The 22,900-nt window shown below is 41.8% G+C and overlaps 1 protein-coding gene across 1 annotated transcript in view; it reads right to left on the bottom strand.

Annotated features, from left to right (window-relative positions):
* Nucleotides 1–22,900, bottom strand: part of LOC106571749 (kelch-like protein 29) — a 327,789-nt gene that overhangs the window by 98,573 nt on the left and 206,316 nt on the right. The window contains exon 6 of the mRNA XM_014145167.3: nt 1,191–1,329. Within this exon, the coding sequence (XP_014000642.3) occupies nt 1,191–1,329 (139 nt within the window). The remainder of the gene's footprint in view (nt 1–1,190; nt 1,330–22,900) is intronic.

The raw sequence follows: 22,900 nt of genomic DNA, 5'->3' as shown, positions 1-22,900 counted from the left end.
GCTGCCCGCTATTCTCTCAGTGCGCGTCCCCATTCAGCAAGAACAATTGTGTGTGTGTGTGTGTGTGTGTGTGTGTGTGTGTGTGTGTGTGTGTGTGTGTGTGTGTGTGTGTGTGTGTGTGTGTGTGTGTGAGTGTGTGTGTGTGTGTGTGTGTGTGTGAGAGAGAGTGTGTTCTTCTGGCCTGTGTGTTGTGCATGCTGATGTGAGTGACACACACAAAGCATCTCCTGGCTGGCTCGCCTCCATGTCTGATAAGCAGCGTGGCGCCCTCTGATGATCTCACAATAGAGCCAGCTTGGCTGCAGGGCAACTAGCAGGCAGCCTCCCTCAGATTTTAGACTGGCGCTTCCTATTGTCATGTACAGTCTCTCTCTCTCTCTCTACAGTCTTTGTCTGTCTGTCTGTGCGCGGTGCACAGGAGAACAAACACACATGTCAAGGAGACGAGAGAACTTTGGTTCCGGGACACCTGCAAGAATCTGAAGTCAGGGTGAGGACGCTAGGAGATGGCTTTGGCTCAGCTTGAAGAAAATACCCCCCCACTCTCTCTCTCTCTCACACACAACCAAGGAACACATACTAGCACTGACTCCAATCACATCAGCATACACACACTGCACGAACATACCCACATAATATAGAACCAAAACAGCCCAGGGACATGTGAGGGATAGACTAATGGGGAAATAGTCAGATCCACTTCATGTGAAACATGGAGAATGGTGTTAACCTGTGAAAATAGTGGCTGGCTAAAGAGTAGTGTGTTGGTGAGAGAAGTGCCTCTGTTTGCAACTCTGAAGCTTCCCCATCTTTTTAATGCACTAACGGTAACCTACAGTTTGTTCATTTGGTTTAAAGCCCCTACAGTCGTGAGTCTTGAAAAAAATCCCCCCCCCCCAGTCATTGAACGTTTTCTCTGCTCATCAAAATGTAAATGCAGTTATTTGTCTCTATATGGTAAGGAAAAGGTAAAGACTCAGGTGACCTTTTCTGTCCCATGGTTTTAGAGGTACATTCATTTGGAGCGGGAGGAGAAGGAGGCTGCTGGCCCTGTGATAGGAACCAAAGTCTTCACACACCTGCAAGAGAGAAAAGGGGGGGAGGGAAGAAAAAAAAGCCACACAAATGCACCCTATGAAAAGAACAGATTGGATCAAAAGCAGGTGAGGGAGGGGGAGGGGAAGGCAAACCTTTTCACCAGGTCCTTGAAATAAAGACTGCAGGAAGCTAGAACATTTTGGTGGACTTCAAACTCTTTGCCTTCAACAATTATTTTCAGGTCTGTAAACTCTTTCGCTCTGCGCTGTTGGTTCAACTCCTTCAACATCTCTGTAGAACAAAGAAGAAACAAGACAAGGCCATATTCCGCTTTAGAATTAGCTCTTTTGTTTTATACAAATATGATTATAGAAATATATCATGGTAATTAGAAGTAGAGGGGGAACAATAGAAAGGGCTGATTATAAAAACATTATTACCGGCTTAATAGCTTCATTACATTGCAGAGAAGAGAAAATACATACAGTTTCATAAACATTTCAGTGTTACAGGCAGGGAACGTGTGTATGTATAATAACATAAGCAAGCTCAGGAGTTCTACAGTTCTGTACTGAGGAGTTAGCGGAGTGATTATAAGCAGAACCGTCTAGAAGGTATATGAGTATTCACAGCGCATGCAGCTGATATCAACGGTTAGGATTAATATGAAAGACAAGACACTTGTTTGACTACATTTGGCTTGTGTACATTTGCATTCTACTATGAATTCAACTAAAGGAACTGAATAAAATGTAGAACCGACTCAAATAAATGTGCGTCGAAAAAACAAGAGTCATTATTCATCGTTAGTCATATTTCTTGGGCATTTTACCAGGAGCATCCTCCATCGTACCCTGGGCACGTTAACCCATTGAACCTTGCTGAATTAAACAACACTGTCCAAGCCAGAAAAACGAAAGAAAAAACATACACGCTTGTCATCCTCTCCAAAAAAAATGTATCTCCTAAATATCGCTCAGCAACATGAAGAAGCAACCTAGTAAATATATGCATCGAGCAAACCAGGCCTATTGTTGAGCTGTATGGTGAAGTCGGTGAGAGGACTAGGTCTTCTGTAGAGACGGAGTTAGAGGAGAGGGTTTTTCTATTGTTTTAATGAGGCACCATGAGGCGACACTGAGTGTACGAGACAGCAGGGGACCAGCGTTTCATCTGTAACAGCATATAGAGAGGGCAATCTATATTACTGTACCATTAATACACTATACAGTAGGAAACCATCAACAGCACTGTACCTTTAATACTGTACGGTAGGAAACCATCAACAGCACTGTACCATTAATACTGTACGGTAGGAAACCATCAACAGCACTGTACCTTTAATACTGTACAGTAGGAAACCATCAACAGCACTGTACCTTTAATACTGTACAGTAGGAAACCATCAACAGCACTGTACCTTTAATACTATACAGTAGGAAACCATCAACAGCACTGTACCTTTAATACTGTACAGTAGGAAACCATCAACAGCACTGTACCTTTAATACTGTACAGTAGGAAACCATCAACAGCACTGTACCTTTAATACTGTACAGTAGGAAACCATCAACAGCACTGTACCTTTAATACTGTACAGTAGGAAACCATCAACAGCACCGTACCTTTAATACTGTACAGTAGGAAACCATCAACAGCACTGTACCTTTAATACTGTACAGTAGGAAACCATCAACAGCACTGTACCTTTAATACTGTACAGTAGGAAACCATCAACAGCACTGTACCATTAATACTGTACAGTAGGAAACCATCAACAGCACTGTACCATTAATACTGTACGGTAGGAAACCATCAACAGCACTGTACCTTTAATACTGTACGGTAGGAAACCATCAACAGCACTGTACCTTTAATACTGTACAGTAGGAAACCATCAACAGCACTGTACCTTTAATACTATACAGTAGGAAACCATCAACAGCACTGTACCTTTAATACTGTACAGTAGGAAACCATCAACAGCACTGTACCTTTAATACTGTACAGTAGGAAACCATCAACAGCACTGTACCTTTAATACTGTACGGTAGGAAACCATCAACAGCACTGTACCTTTAATACTGTACAGTAGGAAACCATCAACAGCACTGTACCTTTAATACTGTACAGTAGGAAACCATCAACAGCACTGTACCTTTAATACTGTACAGTAGGAAACCATCAACAGCACTGTACCTTTAATACTGTACAGTAGGAAACCATCAACAGCACTGTACCTTTAATACTGTACGGTAGGAAACCATCAACAGCACTGTACCTTTAATACTGTACAGTAGGAAACCATCAACAGCACTGTACCTTTAATACTGTACAGTAGGAAACCATCAACAGCACTGTACCTTAATAGTGTAAAAGCCGGAACCTGGTCAGTCCAATAGGGTCAGATATTTTTGTATTCTTGACTTTCCATGTACCCTTGTAAAAGATAAGACGTTCTTGTAAAAGTTATTAGCGGTTTGGGTAATCTGATCCTAGATATGTGGTTAAGGGCAATATCTACATAGAGCCGCATCCTTCAGTTGACTGTACACAGCTTTTCTCCAACTCTTTGCAGAGCTCAGGCAATGTCTCCTCGTGCTACGCTCAAATCCACAAAGTGGCATCTGCAAAGCTGCAAAACCCTCAGCTGTGGACGGTCGTAATGGACCATCACAGATCTGCAGACATGTACTATGAATTAAACTGAACTCTGCCCTGACACACCCAGCCAACATCCAAATGATCCCAGCTTAGCCATGGACCAATGGGCTGCTACTGTACAATCCTAACTCGTTATTGGTCTCAAATGTGCTGTAAAATAGGGGAGGTGTGTGTGTGTGTGTGTGTGTGTGTGTGTGTGTGTGTGTGTGTGTGTGTGTGTGTGTGTGTGTGTGTGTGTGTGTGTGTGTGTGTGTGTGTGTGTGTGTGCGTACATGCGTGTCTGTAATTGCATGCGTGTTCGCAAGTCTTACATAACCCCGTCTACTCGTTAATGCGTGACTAATCAGATGAGCAATTGGATTCACTGTAATATAAACGTAAAGCAGTTTGGTTTGCGTAATAGTCATGAAACGCTCAGTCAGTCTACCTACCGTAAGCTCAACTCAGACTCAAACGCCCGGGATTCAATTAACCTGCTCTGACATTAGCCACACTGTTTGGCTGGAAATATTCCCTCATTTAGCTTCCACTTTCTCTTGACTGACACCTTCAGCTCACTGGCAAATTAATTTAGCAAACTAAATTATACAGTATTAAGCCGCATGACAAATAAGAGCAATTCAAGACGGAGTCGTTCGGTGGCTGCATGTGGAAAACCCTCAGAGCATCCTTGTCAGACATATCACATCAAGGAATTAACTGACTGAAAGTGCCCGTTTCTGACCATTAACCACACTGAATACAATGCTAGAATGAAAAAAAATGTAATGAATCAATAAATAGGCCTAATATTTGGCAAAAAACAGAGGGATATGAACTGCCTTGGCATCATTTGGGTGAACAACAATATGAAATCAACTCTAAGTGGCGAGAGAGAGTCTGAGACAAAGAGACATTGAGACAAAGAGACAGAGAGAGAGAGAGACATTGAGACAGAGAGAGAGAGAGACATTGAGACAGAGAGAGAGAGACATTGAGACAGAGACAGAGATAGAGACAGAGAGAGACATTGAGACAGAGACAGAGATAGAGACAGAGAGAGACATTGAGACAGAGTGAGAGATAGAGACAGAGAGCGAGACAAAGAGACAGAGAGATACTCGGCTAAGGGATAAGAGCACAATCATGTAACGCACTGCAAACAGAGTCAAAGAGCCACTTCATTTTGTCTCCTACCGTACATGCACAACACTCTCTACAGAAATGTAACATTAGCCTTGCCCTTCAACATTCTCTGCCACTCTCCTACACTACTCTACACGGCGCTCCAGTGCTGCTTGGCCCTTGGCGGTTGGGCAGTTATCTGATTACTGTGCTGCCTGCGTGGCGTGCCGCGGCCACTGTGAATAGTGAATAAATGGTAATTGGAGTTTGCATTGTGTGTCTCCAGCGACCGATATGGCTCTCACCTTCAATTTAGCACAGCGCACGGCACCCATTTACCCCAACACACAGATTCTGGCAAAAGGAACGAGAATGAGAGCGAAAGAGAAATGAAACTATATTTTTCAGCAAACAATGCACCCCCCCTCCCTCCCTCCCTCCCTGAGTGCAGGACGGACACACCTGAATGGCTGATGGAAAAGGTACTAATGGTATATTTGTGTGGGTCGACGGTCACGCCGCACTCCCCTAGAGCAACCCATCATGACTGGGAGCGTGAAACAGCACGCAGCGTCTCCTTTCTCCTCTCTGTCGACAGGGAGTGTAGAGGAGGGTGTGGAGGAGGGTGTGGAGGAGGAGAGTCAGACTCAGTATGACCACGGAGGTCTAGAAAGATAACCACACTGTTTCACTACACTAGTGGAGAATGGGACTGGTGATGCTGTTGGGTTCTGTTACCCAAAGACCAAATCAGATGCACATCTAGCCGTTTTTCAAAAAAAAAATTTTAACCTTTATTTAACTAGGCAAGTCAGTTAAGAACAAATTCTTATTTTCAAATGACGGCCTAGGAACAGTGGGTTAACTGCCTTGTTCAGGGGCAGAACGACAGATTTGTACCTTGTCAGCTCGGGGATTTGAACTTGCAACCTTTCGGTTACTAGCCCAACGCCCTAACCCCTTCAACATACTGAAGACAACGTTGAAAAGGAAGGAGAAAACCTGTGCACTATTACACTGATAACGCATCATTATTCTATAAGGATATTGGTACTTCTGTTGAAGTCCACTGAACAGTTTAAGGGAACAAAGAGATCTCGCAAACCGATATTACGGGGATAGTACATTTACAATACAACGTGAAAGGAAAAGAGAATATCCTTCATTATAACTCTGGGAGCTATATGGGAACATGTAAACAGTGTGCCAATTCAGCTGCTCACCCTAGTAACCCTACACTACCATAACATTGCCCCAGGAAAATGCGCCCATGTCCCTTCACAGTAGCCAATTAGCGCACTCTGTGTATTGTGTACTGTAGACAGACGTAGACACAGGCATCCTTATGCATCGTTGTGTGATTGGCTACTGGGAAGAGACGGCAGAGCATGCCATTGGCTGACAAAATCCGGAGCCATTTTATGGTTGTATCTTTTGGTCGTAAGGGTCTCTGAAAGACAGCCATTTTATGTACTTTCTACATCTGAAGCGAAAAATGTATGTCACAGTTTGTAATGCACATATTAAATGAGATTCATAATAACCGAACCATCGGAGAATCAAACCAAAAGGAAGGTTACATAGAGTCAATCTAATGTACAGTAGGGGTGACCGGGCCACTGAAACTGTTACAGTTCGACTCAAGACACACCCCATCCACCAAAGATGTGTAGCAGGAGCACCCACCAGGGTGAAGCACGGCAGCCATTTTGTACCAGACCGCTCAACACACATCGGCTATAACAGCCAAAGCCAAACCTTCCCGTAATATTGGTATTTCCTTTGGTTAACTGGCGCACAAATGAGTCATGCATTTAGCGAAAATAATCCTAAAAGTGTTTACTACATTGAACTTTGTGACAGCTCCCACTTTCCTTTACTGTGCCAGGTAGACACGTAAGGTTTCAGTTAATTAGCTGAAATACTCGTTGACCTGCATCTCTGACTCTAATTCAAGTATCAATTCTAGTCACTCCTCACATAATACATTAATTAACATTAATTGTGTTCTCAACATGAAAAACTAAATCCAAACTAAATCTCTGGCATTATATAAAGGGTAAATGAAGGGAAAAATAATCATATGAATCTAGAAAGTAATTATGGTGACCAAAACAACAATGAAGTAGCCCATCCTAGAATAAAATAAAGAAAGAAATACATAAGTCTAATGGATAGTCAGTTTCTGAATTTACCAGGCTTTAAAGTTCTTGATGCCCATGAGATAAATAAACATCTACAAATACTGCAACAGAGTACATCGAAAAAAAGAATGATGTACTGTACAAATTAATACGGTACGTTACCAGCATGTGGTTTTAAATAATACAAATTATGAAAAATTGCATATCCCAAGCATATATTATACATATATTTGACATCACATCTATTTTTCACCAGTCGTTTTGTAATATAAATAAAGAATAGGCATTTTTGATAGACTTTAGACTTTATATTTCAGACTCCTTCCTCTTCTGTTGATTGCAGTTCAAAATACTAGGCTATTAAAGACACTGCCAATATCCCTGGAGCAACATGATGATATTTCACATAAGTCACGAAGTCTAATGCATTCAAGTGTTGCTAGTAAAATGGACGTGCACAGTCTGACCCTTTGGTCGCTGACTGTTTTCTTTCACACTATTTATAAATCAATCCCTTTACCACTCTTTGGGAAATTAGCCTGAAATAACTATTTTAGCTAATCAATAACTCAACATCCAGTTCAATAACTCAATACTGACCCCAGTACTAGCCACTTTTTTTAGCTATTATAATATATGCGCTTAATACTGTTCAATCTGAAGAGACCCCGGCTCACTCGGTATCTCCTTCTTGTCTAAGGACTCCATTTAGGATTGGTTCTCTTTGAGTTGAGACAGCATAGATGTAAAACGAATGTTTTATTAAAAAAAAAAAAAAATGGAAGTATTTAATTCCCAGAAAATGTGAAATTATATTAATTGGATCAAAATACTATGGGAAAAATAAATAAAGTTACTGCTAAATTAACTTAAGAGATGTTGTTAGTTTACTGTTAATGGGTCACTACGTTTGTTACATTCCATATTCAAAATGAGTCTTAACTGTATTTTCACCCCTACAAAGAATGCATTTTAGCCAAGATTGAAAGAAAAAATTCCAGAATTGACATGATTGATTCAATTAATTTAACTACTGTATATAGACTAAGGGAATAATGATGTCAAGGTCACGTCAGTGGCACTTTAAAGCTGAAATACATCACAAAGAAATATAACGGACGATCAGTTAATACATTCTGTTTTAAAATGGAAATTTTAATATATTTATAACATTATATTTGATTAACTTAAGTCTCCAAAGGGCATAAAGGTGCCCCTTTATGAAAGTATAGACATTTGAAATGTATTTATCATGAGTATACTAAACGTAAATCTGTATAACGGATTCATTATTAAAATCGGGCAATCTATGATCAATAGCGACGCTACAGTATGTTTGATTGTGAAATTCATATGTAGTTCAAGGTAGAAACAACTATAAAACATAATGACAATAAACATACAATAATTATATGGATTTTCATCAGTATTGAATAAATCATGCCTATGACTAGGCTGGACTCAAGTAGTGCTTGTTGAATTTGCATCTCGTAAAAGTAGGTGAAGGAGGCTGGGTCCTACCAGTGTGATTCAAGCTAATTCTCTTTCATCCTCAGGTGTCCATTTTGCACCAGTTCTACCAGTGAAGATGCTTCCTTCCCAAAGACCAAATATGGCAACTTTGTTTACTGTGAATCTCTGTTTACTGACATGTTATTCAAATAAATACAATGTGCATTATTATCAACATTTATTAACTGGGCAGAAAGTATTATTAGAATTAATTTAACAAGTATTTAAATAATATTGTTCACTTAAGACAATAATAATATAGATATTGATAATAACATGTATTTTAAATAACGGGAATTTAGCCATTTGCTGCGTTTTGGTCAAATGAGAATGCTCTGAATAACAAATTGACCACATCAATACTTCTTCCAGCCAAATGGGGAAAAACACAATAACTGGAGTATCTTTAATATATTTAGAGAAACTGACAGAGAGAGCCGAACAAAAGACTTGTCAAAATGGCTCTTTTCTGGCACAAAAAAAACCCTGTGAGAAATGTATCAATAGACAGGCCAATCTGAAATAAGTTCTCAAAGAAGAACTCTCAGCAGGGCGGGCAAACAGAGGAGAGAGAGAGAGGTCACTGTAAATGCACACAAAGACCTTTCACACCACACAAAGCTTTCCCAATCTGGGCCTCATCCAAAAGCTCTTTGTGTATACAGAAAATATGGGAAAAGGCTCTGGCATACAGAGAGTGGAATTAACTGAAAGCACAATGACTAAAATCTGGGAAAAATATGACCATTTGAAAGAAAATGCAGTGGGTATTAAACTATATTTCAAAAACAGATCAGCCACAAAAAAATATATATTCAAGGATTTAGCTAGCTAACAGTAGAATAACTTACTAATTAAGCCCCATGAAAACAACAGACAAACCATGGATATAATAAAAATAGCGTCTTGACTGGCGGTTAAACGTGACAACCCATCCCATCACCTTGTGACAGTAGTGGACCGATCCATTCAGTATTAAAACGGGGGGTTTTGAAGACATTCCAACAATAGGTGTTCAGACAGCTACTATACTGCACCATACGTGCCAGTGTCTCTAAGTGTGACACACCATATCCAATCGACTGCTATGAAGCTGGTAGGTATTTCATGAAGCAGAATAAACACCACCATAGTTCTTCATTCATAAAGACAAGATCAATTGGCCCTGGTTGAAAGGTGAGTCCAAACGACAGACGGCTGCACCGCCAGGCTGTAACACAGCAGCCCTGATGGAACGGATTCAAATCCACCAACTTCGGGAAAAACCTAGCCTACCTCGCCATGTAACGACGGCGGAACAACAGTAGTAGCAAACATGGTAGCTTAACAGCCATCGCCCAGGTCAGAAACAGCGTTTACTTTATATTAGACTGTTGATCTATAACTGCACAACTACGTAAACCTACCCGTATGCAAAAATGCCCTTGGAATACAGGAGTCTTGGGTGATTGAGAGCCGATTTGTATTCTAACTAAACACAACAGCCCAAGTGTTCCTTTCAGCTGGTGAACGAACATTAAAAGGTATTCACTCTCATTCGGAAACATGCCCACATCCATGTCGACTGATCGAGCACACTAATGTAAAACTTGTGTGAAGTTGTGTCAACTTCAAGGTAGCGACAACATTGTTACTCTGAATACTTATTCTTACTAGTACAAAACACCTTTCATAATCTTTTGTACATTCCTTTCTAGACATCTTGTCAGTTGATTCATACCCATTCGAGGCAAATAATCCAGTGTTAGGGCAGAAATCCTTGAAAACCCCTGGAATCCATGGTTGTGCTGATTCTAGTGGTACCGTTGTCTTAGAGAATAGTCCACGATGAGGACGTTTTTATTCCCGGCTCTGCTCTGCCAAGGCTAGCCGTTCATCCTCAGTGGGCTTGTAACTGTCCCTGTCCCAACGAGAGAGAGGGAACCCTGTCCCCTGGGAGCCGTGAAATGGGACCTGGTGTGGGCTACTGTTCTCTTCACCAATAGACAGACACAGAGATAGAGAGGGATCCAATTAATATTTGTATTTTATAGTAGACAGCACCACACCAACTGCCCAGTGTCTCTTAACTGAGAACAGTGTAAATATTTTTTTGTTGCCCAGAAGGGGCACACTTGATTCAACTAGTCGACTAATCATCAAACCGCAGGCCACTACCATGTCCTTTCTTCTACCATACCCTTGGGCCCCAGGGCCAGACCTACACGGTATTATACAACAGGTGGGTCTAATCCTGAATGCTGATTGGTTAAAACCCCATTCTAGCCGGTGTCAATTCCACAAGTTACCACCGGCTAAATCTATGATGTTAAAATGCCTATTTACTCTGTTCCATCTGACACGCAATCCACTGTCATCAGCCCTGCCAGGCAATTTGTAGACTTGTTCTCAGCTATAAAAAGCATCTAGACATTATCGCACATTTCTTTTAGACTAACATCTAGTTTTCAACAGCGGAGATTTGTATAAACCTTGTGGTCTGTTTTTCCGACATTTGCAACTTTGTTTCAATATTCAAATTGAAACAATTTGACAGACAGGCAGGCAGCTTTTCTCAGCCTGTCAAAATCATGAATCAGCATAATGTTTATGGATATATACAAAGAAATATCAAGAGAAAACAGGTCAAATGAAACAAGGTGCAGCTAGTTTGCAGTCTTTCCAGCTTCAGTTTGAAGTGATTTTGTTAGCAGTGTTTGTTGCCTAGCTCCTCTAAACAACAGTGTCCTTACGAGAGAGCACATTTTCTATGCCAGGTCAAATCGCACATCATTAGCTCATTGTTATGGATATATCCAAATAAATGTCACTAGAAAACAGCTTAAACAAATGGACGTGTCCTCCAAGCATGCGCTGACCATCTGGCATGTGTCTTCACTGACATTTTCAACCTGTCCCTGTCCGAGTCTGTAATAACAACATGTTTCAAGCAGACTACCATAGTCCCTGTGCACAAGAACACTAAGGTAACCTGCCTAAATGACTACCGACCTGTAGCACTCACGACTGTAGCCATGAAGTGCTTTGAAAGGCTGGTCATGGCTCACATCAACACCATTATCCCAGAAACCCTAGACCCACTCCAATTTGCATACCGCCCCAACAGATCCACAGATGATGCAATCTCTATTGCACTCAACACTGCCCTTTCCCACCTGGACAAAAGGAACACCTACGTGAGAATGCTATTCATTGACTACAGCTCAGCGTTCAACACCATAGTGCCCTCAAAGCTCATCACTAAGCTAAGGACCCTGGGACAAAACACATTAAAGCATTGTTGGTTAAGGGTTTGTAAGTAAGCATTTCACTGTTGTATTCGGCGCATGTGACAAATACAATGAATTGAATTGCAGCTACTTTGTTGTTATTCTGGCTGCACTGTTTGACGTGACTGTAAATTAACCGTAGTTGGCTAGCTAGCAAGCAAGGGATAAGAACATTGCCAGCCAGTATGGCAATAGAACATTTTAAACGAACGACTGGGTCGTGTCCATAGATACAGAACCAAAATACTTAATGACTGGGTCGCGTCTCTTGCAACCGAACCGAAAGAACGAACGACCAGCCGCCTTGGGTAGCAACCCTAGATTTATATCGCAACTATATCTTGTGGAAGGGTAAAATAGTATGAATAAATATATGTAAATCATTTGTTGGTAACCAGTTGTATAAAGTGATAATGCCCTCGAAGCCAGTGTTTGGAGGATTTATTGGCACGGTTTCCTGGCCTTTGGCTTCATCTCGGGCCTAACAACACCCGTGCCAATATATCCTCCAAACACCAACTTCTCTGGCATTATCACTTAACTGTACACAGACAAACAAAATGTAATTGGCCCTGTTGTTGTGTTAGAGGGCCTGGGAGAGAGGGGTGTCATGAACGGCAATCCGGATGACCAGTGCGCGTCTGTCCAACCAGTCGCCATGTTCCAGTCTCCTGCTGCTCATTAGCAGGACTCAGGGACAGTAAGGGCCAGTAAGGGAAGAGGAGCGGCCATCCCTCCCAGTAAACAGAACTCTCGGACAGAGAGAAAGCGGGAGCGAGAGCAAACTATCCAGGGTTCCAAACAGGCTCCCTGTCCTCTCCTTCACTTAAAAACAAAACAGCATTTCGAAACCAAGGACGATTCAGTAGGAAACAAGCACACACTACAGATTATTAAGTGGTATTCAAGGATATGTTATTGTCCACCGCTCTGGGGGCGAGTGAGTCACATTCTACAATGTCATACACGCATTGTCATACACGCACACAATAAATCCCTAACAATGATGCTATGATGAGGAAGTGCTGGCCAGTGCAGATAACCCTTGTTTGGAGGAGAGGTTGACTAGAATAGTGGATTTACAACGGTAGGTACTCTCTGGTTGAATTAAAATGCTAACTTACTGTTTTACACTAATTACCATATGGTACACAAAGCTCCCTCTAACCCCAAACACATGTCCACACTATAGCGCCACAGAGGTGAACAACGGCAACATGCATGAAAAAAAAAATACACCACATGCAATTAATTAAACATTTAATTGAGCTTGATCATTTCATTTCAGAGTCTGTCAGTATATGGATAATGGTGTGAAGATTCTATAAAAGAATACTGTACACCTTTGTAAAGGCATAGATTAATAGATAGATTAAACATAGATTCATACATTCATTCATAATAATGAGTAATGTTTCTTTAATTAGGTCTATTCTCTGAAAATGGCTTTAACCCTGGCGAGTTGGAACATTTTCTTACAGACTTCCTAGGCATACACTGTATGATCTTATTTCTCTGTAAGGAATACTATACGTTTTCCCACCAAATATCAGGGGATACAACAGCATGTCTTGGTATTTGAGTCACGATTATAACCTTCACCCCACTGGCATTTTACATCAAACACTATTTATTTCCATGTGAGTGGACAGTAAAGGTATGCTTTAGTCACCCACAAACCTTCCCCTGACTGGCATTTGATATCAAACGTTATACTAAAGGTATGGTACTGTAACCCCTGCCAACATCAGCGTCTCTCTCTCTCTCTCTCTCTCTCTCTCTCTCTCTCTCTCTCTCTCTCTCTCTCTCTCTCTCTCTCTCTCTCTCTCTCTCTCTCTCTCTCTCTCTCTCTCTCTCTCTCTCTCTCTCTCTCTCTCTCTCTCTCTCTCCTCTCTCTCTCTCTCTCTCTCTCTCTCTCTCTCTCTCTCTCTCTCTCTCTCTCTCTCATATATATATATATATATTTAGGAACAGGACATGCTGCGGTGACTCAGGCAGATAGAAAGGCCAGCGTGTGAATACGCCTCTAGCACGTTAACTCACACTCTGACCTGTCTACGAGTGTGTCTATGACGATGAGACTCCTAACAGGCTAGCAGCAGGGTACTGAAATCTGCTTATATTGCTGTTTTTGAGGCAAGCATATTGAAAGGTGACCCTAAGAGCATGATAAATTCGATCCACAGAGAGACAAAGGCAATAGCCTCTCTCTCTCCCTCCCTTCCTCCCGCTCTCTCACACACACCCTGCTGCAGATAAATGTTACCCCTCTCTGCCTGTGGACGAGGTGCATGATGTGTTTACTGGCTAACTCTGTAGAACGTCACAGCTAAAAGTCAGTGCAAGCAGAAAGGCCAGTGTGTGTGCGTGTGTCCAAGCAGAAAGGTCAGTGTTGGGGTCTGGCTTTGTGGGTTGTCTGCCTGGTCTCTCAGTGGACCGTACAGACTGTAGATGAAATGTCTCAGACCCTGCTGAGCCAATGCACGTGCCTGGTTAATCCTAATTTTCCAATAACCACAGACACAGCATACTCTCACCACAGGTTAAAGAGGGATTATGGAGGTGACTGAACTGCTTCTGAAATGGACTGGCTATCTGAAAACTTTTAAATGGCACTTTAAGAGTTTATTCAACTGGAAATGTGTACCTGTTTGTTCCTCTCAAGGTAGTAAGTTACTGCCTAATTCAACCAAAGGGTCTTCTTACACCTTTAGTAATGAGTATTATATGAGAAAAAGTGTAGTTTACTATCTAGAGCCTAAGACATGAGCAAGAAAAGACTGTGGGAATTACAACAGTCCTATAAACTCAGTTATAGTTAGCCTAAGATCACACAAATAGCACTGTGCCTCATCAAGAGTTATTTTCAGTTATCTAAAACATAATGCCATTATCAACTCTCACTCACTGTGACAATTTGTAGTAAAAAAAGAGAATAATGACAATCTGCTGCAGTGGACGCCAACTGGTTGATCTTCAAGGCATTCCGAGTCGATCACCAAACATTTCTGTAGAAAAGCCAACGATAAATACTTTTTTTTGTTTCAATCCAGTTTCGCTGTTACCGGGTAGACAAAGTGTTCCCATTTTTAACCATTTCATTTGTCTGAAAAAACAAACTTCGCCTACCCGGCGGACGGGGATATCTGTGGCTAAATCGAGTGCGTCTACTGCACTGTCCAATTGGATAGCTCAAATCAAACTTTATTTGTCACATGCACCGAATACAACAACTGTAGACCTTACCGTAAAATACTTACTTTACAAGCCCTTAACCAACAGTGCAGTTCAAGAAGAGTAAAAAAAATATTTACCAAATAAACTAAAGTTTAAAAAAATTGTACATAGGGGTAAAGCGACTATGCATAGATAATAAACAGCGAGTAGCAGCAGTGTACAAAAACAATGGAGAGGGGGGGGGTCAATGTAATAGTACGGTGGGTGGCCAATTGATTAATAGTTCAGCAGTCTTATGGCTTGGGGGCAGAAGCTGTTAAGGAGCCTTTTGGTCCTAGACTTGGCACTCCGGTACCGCTTGCCGTGCGGTAGTAGAGAAAACAGTCTGTAACTTGGGTGACTGGAGTATCTGACAATTTTATGGGCTTTCCACTGACACCGCCTATTATATAGGTCCTGGATGGCAGGAAGCTTGGCCCCAGTGATGTACTGGGCAGTACACACTACCCTCTAGTGCCTTACGGTCAGATGCTGAGCAGTTGCCATACCATACCTGTGATGCAACCGGTCAGGATGCTCTCGATGGTGCAACTGTAGAACCTTCTGAGGATCTGGGGACCCATGCCAAATATTTTCAGTCTCCTGAGGGGGAAAATGTTTTGTCGTGCCCTCTTCACGACTCTCTTGGTGTGTTTGGACCATGATAGTTTGTTGGTGATGTGGACACCAAGGAACTTGAAACTCTCAACCCGCTCCACTACAGCGCCGTTGATGTTAATGGGGGCCTGTTCGGCCCACCTTTTCCTGTAGTCCACGATCAGCTCCTTTGTCTTGCTCACATTTACGGAGAGATTGTTGTCCTGGCACCACACTGCCAGTACTCTGACGTCCTCCCTATAGGCTGTGACAGACGTGTTTGTTGCCTACCCTTACCACCTGAGGGCGGCCTGTCAGGAAGTCCAGGATCCAGTTGCAGAGGGAGGTCTTTAGTCCCAGGGTCCTTAGCTTAGTGATGAGCTTCATGGGACCTATGGTGTTGAACGCTGAGCTGTGGTCAATGAAGAGCATTCTCACATAGGTGTTCCTTTTGTCCAGGTGGGAAAGAGCAGTGTGGAGTGTGATTGAGATTGCGTCATCTGTGGATCTATTGGCACCCCAATACGAATTGGTATAGAGTATCCTGGAGGATGCTGAGCCATGACCAGCCATTCAAAGCACTTCATGGCTAACGACGTGAGTGCTACGGGGCGGTAATCATTTACGCAGGTTACCTTCACTTCCTTGGGCAAAGGGACTATGGTGGTCTACTTGAAACATGTAGGTATTATAGACTCAGTCAGGGAGAGGTTGAAAATGTCAGTGAAGACACTTGCCAGTTGGTCCGTGCATGCTTTGAGTACACGTCCTGGTAAACCTGTTTAAAGGTGTTGCTCACATCGGCTACCGAGAGCGTTATCATACAGTCCTCCAGAATAGCTGGTGCTCTCGTGCATGCTTCAGTGTTGCTTGCCTCGAAGCGAGCATAAAAGGCATTTAGCTCATCTGGTAGGCTCACGTCACTGGGAAGCTCGCTTCTGGGTTTCCCTTTGTAGTCTGTAATAGTTTCCAAGCCCTGCCACATCCGACGAGCGTCAGAGCCAGTGTAGTAGGATTCAATCTTAATCCTGTATTGACGCTTTGCTTATTTGATGGTTCGTCTGAGGGCATAGCGGGTTTTCTTATTAGCGTCCGGATTAATGTCCCGCTCCTTGAAAGCGGCAGCTCTAGCCTTTAGCTCAATGCAGATGTTGCCTGTAATCCATGGCTTCTGGTTGGGATGTACGGTCACTGTGGGGACGATGTCGTCGATGCACTTATTGATGAAGCCAATGACTGAGGTGGTATACTCCTCAATGCCATTGGATGAATCCCGGAACATATTCCAGTCTGTGTTAGCAAAACAGTCCTGTAGTGTACCAGCCGCATCATCTGACCACTTCCATATTGAGCGAGTCACAGGTACTTCCTGCTTTAGTTTTTGCTTGTAAGCAGGAATCAGGAGGATAGAATTATGGTCAGATTTGCCAAATGGAGGGCGGGGGAGAGCTTTGTATGCATCTCTTTGTGTGGAGTAAAGGTGGTCTAGAGATTTTATTCTCCTCTGGTTGCACATGCTGATAAAAATGAGGTAAAACTGATTTAAGTTTTCCTGCATTAAAGTCCCCGGCCACTAGGAGCACTGCTTCTGGATGAGCATTTTCTTGTTTGCTGATGGCCTTATAGAGTTGGTTGAGTGTGGCCTTAGTGCCAGCATCGGTCTGTGGTGGTAAATAGACGGCTACGAATAATATACAGTGGGGGAAAAAAGTATTTGATCCCATGCTGATTTTGTATGTTTGCCCACTGATAAAGAAAGGATCAGTCTATAATTTTAATGGTAGCTTTATTTGAACAGTGAGAGACAGAATAACAACAAAAATATCCAGAAAAACGCATGTCAAAAATGTTATAAATTGATTTGCATTTTAATGAGGTAAATAAGTATTTGACCCCCTCTCAATCAGAAAGATTTCTGGCTCCCAGGTATCTTTAATACAGGGAACGAGCTGAGATTAGGAGCACACTCTTAAAGGGAGTGCTCCTAACCGCAGCTTGTTACCTGTAAAAAAGACACGTCCACAGAAGCAATCAATCAGATTCCAAACTCTCCACCATGGCCAAGACCAAAGAGCTCTCCAAGGATGTCAGGGACAAGATTGTAGACCTACACAAGGCTGGAATGGGCTACAAGACCATCGCTAAGCAGCTTGGTGAGAAGGTGACAACATTTGGTGTGATTATTCACAAATGGAAGAAACACAAAAGAACTGTCAATCTCCCTCGGCCTGGGGCTCCATGCAAGATCTCACCTCGTGGGGTTGCAATGATCATGAGAATGGTGAGGAATCAGCCCAGAACTACACGGGAGGATCTTGTTAATGATCTCAAGGCAGCTGGGACCATTGTCACCAAGAAAACAATTGGTAACACACTACGCTGTGAAGGACTGAAATCCTCAAGATTTAGCTCAAGAAGAAGCACATTAAGGTCCTGGAGTGGCCTAGCCATTCTCCAGAGCTTAATCCCATAGAAAATCTGTGGAGGGAGCTGAAGGTTCGAGTTGACAAACGTCAGCCTCGAAACCTTAATGACTTGGAGAAGATCTGCAAAGAGGAGTGGGACAAAATCCCTCCTGAGATGTGTGCAAACCTGGTGGCCAACTACAAGAAACGTCTGACCTCTGTGATTGTCAACAAGGGTTTTGCCACCAAGTACTAAGTCATGTTTTGCAGAGGGGTCAAATACTTATTTCCCTCATTAAAATGGAAATCATTTCATAACATTTTTGACATGCGTTTTTCTGGATTCTTTTGTTGTTATTCTGTCTCTCATTGTTCATATAAACCTACCATTAAAATTAGAGACTGATCATTTCTTTGTAAGTGGGCAAACGTACAAAATCAGCAGGGGATCAAATACTTTTTCCCCCCACTGTAGATGAGAACTCTCTTGGTAGATAATGTGGTCTACAGCTTATCATAAGGTACTCTACCTCAGGCGAGCAAATACCTCGAGACTTCTTTAATATTAGACATCACGCACCAGCTGTTATTGACAAAAAGACACACACACCCACCCGTCGTCTTACCAGATGTAGCTTCTCTGTTCTGCGGGTGCATTGATAATCGCGCCTGCTCTATATGATCTGTGTCATCGTTCAGCCACGACTCGGTGAAACATAAGATATTACAGTTCTTAATGTCCCATTGGTGGGATAATCGTAGGTCATCAATTGTATTTTCCAATGATTGTATGTTAGCAAGTAGGACAGATGGCAATGGGAATTTACTCGCTCGCCTACGGATTCTCAGAAGGCAGCCCCGATCGACGTCCTCTTTTCCTCCGTATTTTCTTCCTGCAAATGACGGGGATTTGGGCCTGTTCCAGGGACAGCAGTATATCCTCGTCGGTCTCGTTAAAGGAAAAAGCTTCTTCCAGTTCATGGTAAGTAATCAAAGTTCTGATGTCCAGAAGTTATTTTCGGTCATAAGAGACAGTAGCAGCAACATTATATACAAAATAAGTAAAAAAATAAGTTACAAACAAAGCAAAAAAATGAACAAAATAGCAGAATTGGTTTGGAGCATGTAAGACGTCAACCATCCTCTTCGGCGCCATCTTGACAAAAAGCCTACAGAGCTTCCACGACCCCGGCCACAACAAAGTTTGATACTAGCCTAAGATTGAATAACTTTTAAACCATGACCACAGAAAGATTGTCAACGAATACAGCAAAGAGCTGCTGTTTTTATTAGTGAGTTCATGTTTAAGTTTTTATTCATCACTGTCAACACTGTTTTTATTCAACACTTTCAAAACATAGAACAGGCTTCTCCGTAATTTCACTTGCGCTGGAGCGACAATGAATGAGTAGCCAAGTGTATCGATAGCCCAACATTTGTATTATTATTAGCAGCTCGTCCTGTCTATTTTAATATCGAGGAATATTTCCCTTTCTCTGGTCATAAGAACAACATGAACTTGTCTCTGCCCAGTCTCACAGGATGAAAGGAAGGTGAGAGTGGGGACCGTGAGAGGCGGACCCTCTGCTGCCCTCTCGCTCCCTTGGCTGAGACTAATGCCGTGTTCAAAACAACTGTGAACTCGGAAATTTCCGACTTCAGCGCGTTCAAGACAACGAGATCCAACTGTGAAAAATCATTTTGAACGGTCATCCAAATTGGAATTCCGACCTGAAGATCACTGACGTAATGATGAGTTTTTTTTTTTTCCTCAAGTTCCCAGTTCTCTGACAAGCATGACCATCAGATGCAGGTGCCATACTATCAGTCCAGTAAAATATAAAAGCTAATCATTTCAATTTATGATCTGCAGTGTCTCGCAAGTGCAACACCATCTGATAAAACATTTTTTTTTATCAAAGCTTGAGTTTTGAAATATAATATGGCCTGAGAATAAAAATCTTGGCAGGCCAGGTATATAGCCAATATCCTGTGATAATGTATTAGGCCTACTGATCAAACCTCATTCGTACAGACCTGTTTTTATTAAGTTAATTAATGTTACATTTTTGAAGTCATGTAAAAAAAAAAAGAAATCTGATCGGTAGATCTCGGCTTGCTTTTTGACTGCGAAAGTGCTCTTGGCTCAGAAAAGGTTGGTGACAACTGATCTACTGTATTATAATCATTATAATAATAATTTATTCACTCAAAGCTCTTTGCCCTACAGCAACTAAAAGCATGCTTTAATTTTTTTTGTAGAAGATAATGGAACATTACGGTCATCAGCTTATGAAATGTCACTCATGTGGAGAAGGCTTAAAAACGATATCAGCTCCCCACAAAGACGACTGATTACAATAAATCAATAAGTCCTTAACACTTTCTCACTAAGACACAGGAGACAATCTAATACTTATTAGAGTATGGGGGGATGGTAAGCTCATGGAGTCAACATTTATGACAACTCATCAATACAATACTTTATTTGAACTTTGAGCAAGGTCAAAGGGGCTTACGAGATGTGGTCTGAGTATGAACTAAAGTAGCACTGTTTAACTAAGTAACAACTATCGACTAGATCCCAGAGTCAAGGGAGTGATGCTTAGTAGACTAGTTGAATCAGGTGTACTTATCCAAGATAACAACAAAAATGTGTACTGTTGAGGATACTTGAGGACGGGAGTTGAGAAACACTGAGGTAGACTGTTGCTGCCTCAGAAGAATAAAGAGAGAGAATAATGAGTGCAGAGAGAGGAGTCTGTTCCTATTAATGTCTAGTCCAATTAAAATCTATAGTCTAGTCTCACCATTAGTATTTATGAGACAACCCTCTACGCATTATTAGACTGAAACGTTTTTTTTAAACCATTTTTTTTTACCAAGCTTTTGGACTTGTCAAAGGTATTTCCACTTGGTTAAACTGTAAAATAACTGGCACTGAGTTTCTCTCTCCCTTTTCTCACGGTGTTGTTCTTACATCTGCTGCTGTTTAGTCTGGTCTAGTTTCCCCTCAGTTTTAATCACCCAGACTTGTCATTAGGAGTTAAATATCAGCTACTGATTGTGTGCCTAGATCTGGAAGTTTCTCTCTGCAGCCTCCCTGTCTCAAATACTGGCAAGCTTCCTTCATAGATAATGCAGTACTGCCTATTTTACAGCTGATGAGCAAAAGAAAACATCGACATCTGACTTCTGGAAATGAATCTCATCACATCAAATGGCCTCTGACACCAACGGCCTCCGCTTCTGAAATCCAAGTCACATTTGGACTCCCTTTGACTTCACTCTAGCCTCGTGGAGAACCAAATTCCCTAATCGGAAAGGCTGATGAAGAAAATGGCAGAAAGTAGCTAAAATGTTGTGGAATCCCGGTTGATATCAGTGACGCCTTGCAATAATGTCAAACAAATCACATGCCTTGCTTGGGCAGAGAGTGATCAAGCAGAGGAGTTGTAATGCCGTCGAGAGGTCTTCACAGATCCACCTGTACCCGAAGACCCAACCCGGGACCCGAGCAATTTCTTTCGGGTATGTGTAAGTTTAACGGACTTGTCCAGTCCCTCGTGCAACAAAGCACCCTCACAACATGATGCTGCCACCCCTGTGCTTCACGGTTGGGATGGTGTTCTTCGGATTGCAAGCCTCCCCCTTTTTCCTCCAAACATAACGATGGTCATTATGGCCAAACAGTTCTATTTTTGTTTCATCAAACCAGAGGACATTTCTCCAAAAAGTACGATCTGTGTCCCCATGTGCAGTTGCAAACCGTAGTCTGTTTTTTTATGGAGGTTTTGGAGTAGTTGCTTCTTCCTTGCTGAGCGGCCTTTCAGGTTATGTCGATAGGGCTCGTTTTTACTGTGGATATAGATACTTTGTACCAGTTTGTTCCAGCATCTTCACAAGGTCCTTTGCTGTTGTTCTGGGATTGATTTGCACTTTTCGCGCCAAAGTACGTTCATCTCTAGGAGACAAAACGCGTCTCCTTCCTGAGAGGTATGACGGCTGCGTGGTCCCATGGTGTTTATACTTGCATACTATTGTTTGTACAGATGAACGTGGTACCTTCAGGCGTTTGGAAATTGCTCCCAAGGATCAACCAGACTTGTGGAGATCTCTAATTTTTTGTCTGAGGTCTTGGCTGATTTCTTTTGATTTTCCCATGATGTCAAGCAAAGAGGCACTGAGTTTGAAGGTAGGCCTTGAAATACATCCACAGGTACACCTCCAATTGACTCAAATTATGTCAATTAGCCTATCAGAATCTTCTAAAGCCATTACATCATTTTCTGGAATTTTCCAAACTGTTTAAAGACACAGTCAACTTAGTGTATGTAAACTTCCACTGACCAACTGGAATTGTGATACAGTGAATTATAAGTGAAATAATCTGTGTGTAAACAATTGTTGGAAGAATTACTTGTGTCATGCACAAAGTTGATGTCCTAACCGACTTGCCAAAACTATAGTTTGTTAACAAGAAATTTGTGGAGTGGTTGAAAAACGTAAGTTTTAATGACTCCAACCTAAGTGTATGTAGACTTCAACTGTATCTGTTTTATCACACTTGATACTCATAATCAGATTTTCTCGTGATCGGAAAACCCAGAAGTGCGCTTTAAATGCTGTTAAAGCCTATACCTCAAGTGTGCATTACTAAGCTATAACTCAGATCCAGGGCTTAAAATTAACACCCGCAAAATGTGGGAAGATTTTGGCATTGGCAGGTAAGATGTCTATTTCACCAGCCACTTTGGCGGGTGGTCAGGACTCCACAGTGTGAGTATTTCACCCGCATTTGTGAATAAAAATAGTCAACTATGATCTATGGTGTAAAGTACTTAAGTAAAAATACTTTAAAGTACTACTTAAGTAATTTTTTGGTGTATCTGTACTTTACTATTTATATTTTAACTTTTACTCCATTCCTAAAGAAAATAATGTACTTTTT

Source organism: Salmo salar, chromosome 15 (genome assembly GCF_965601325.2).
Source record: "Salmo salar chromosome 15, fSalSal1, whole genome shotgun sequence".
NCBI classification, from domain to species: domain Eukaryota; kingdom Metazoa; phylum Chordata; class Actinopteri; order Salmoniformes; family Salmonidae; genus Salmo; species Salmo salar.
Note: the sequence above shows the minus strand (reverse complement) of the source record. Positions and strands in the feature narration are given on the sequence as shown.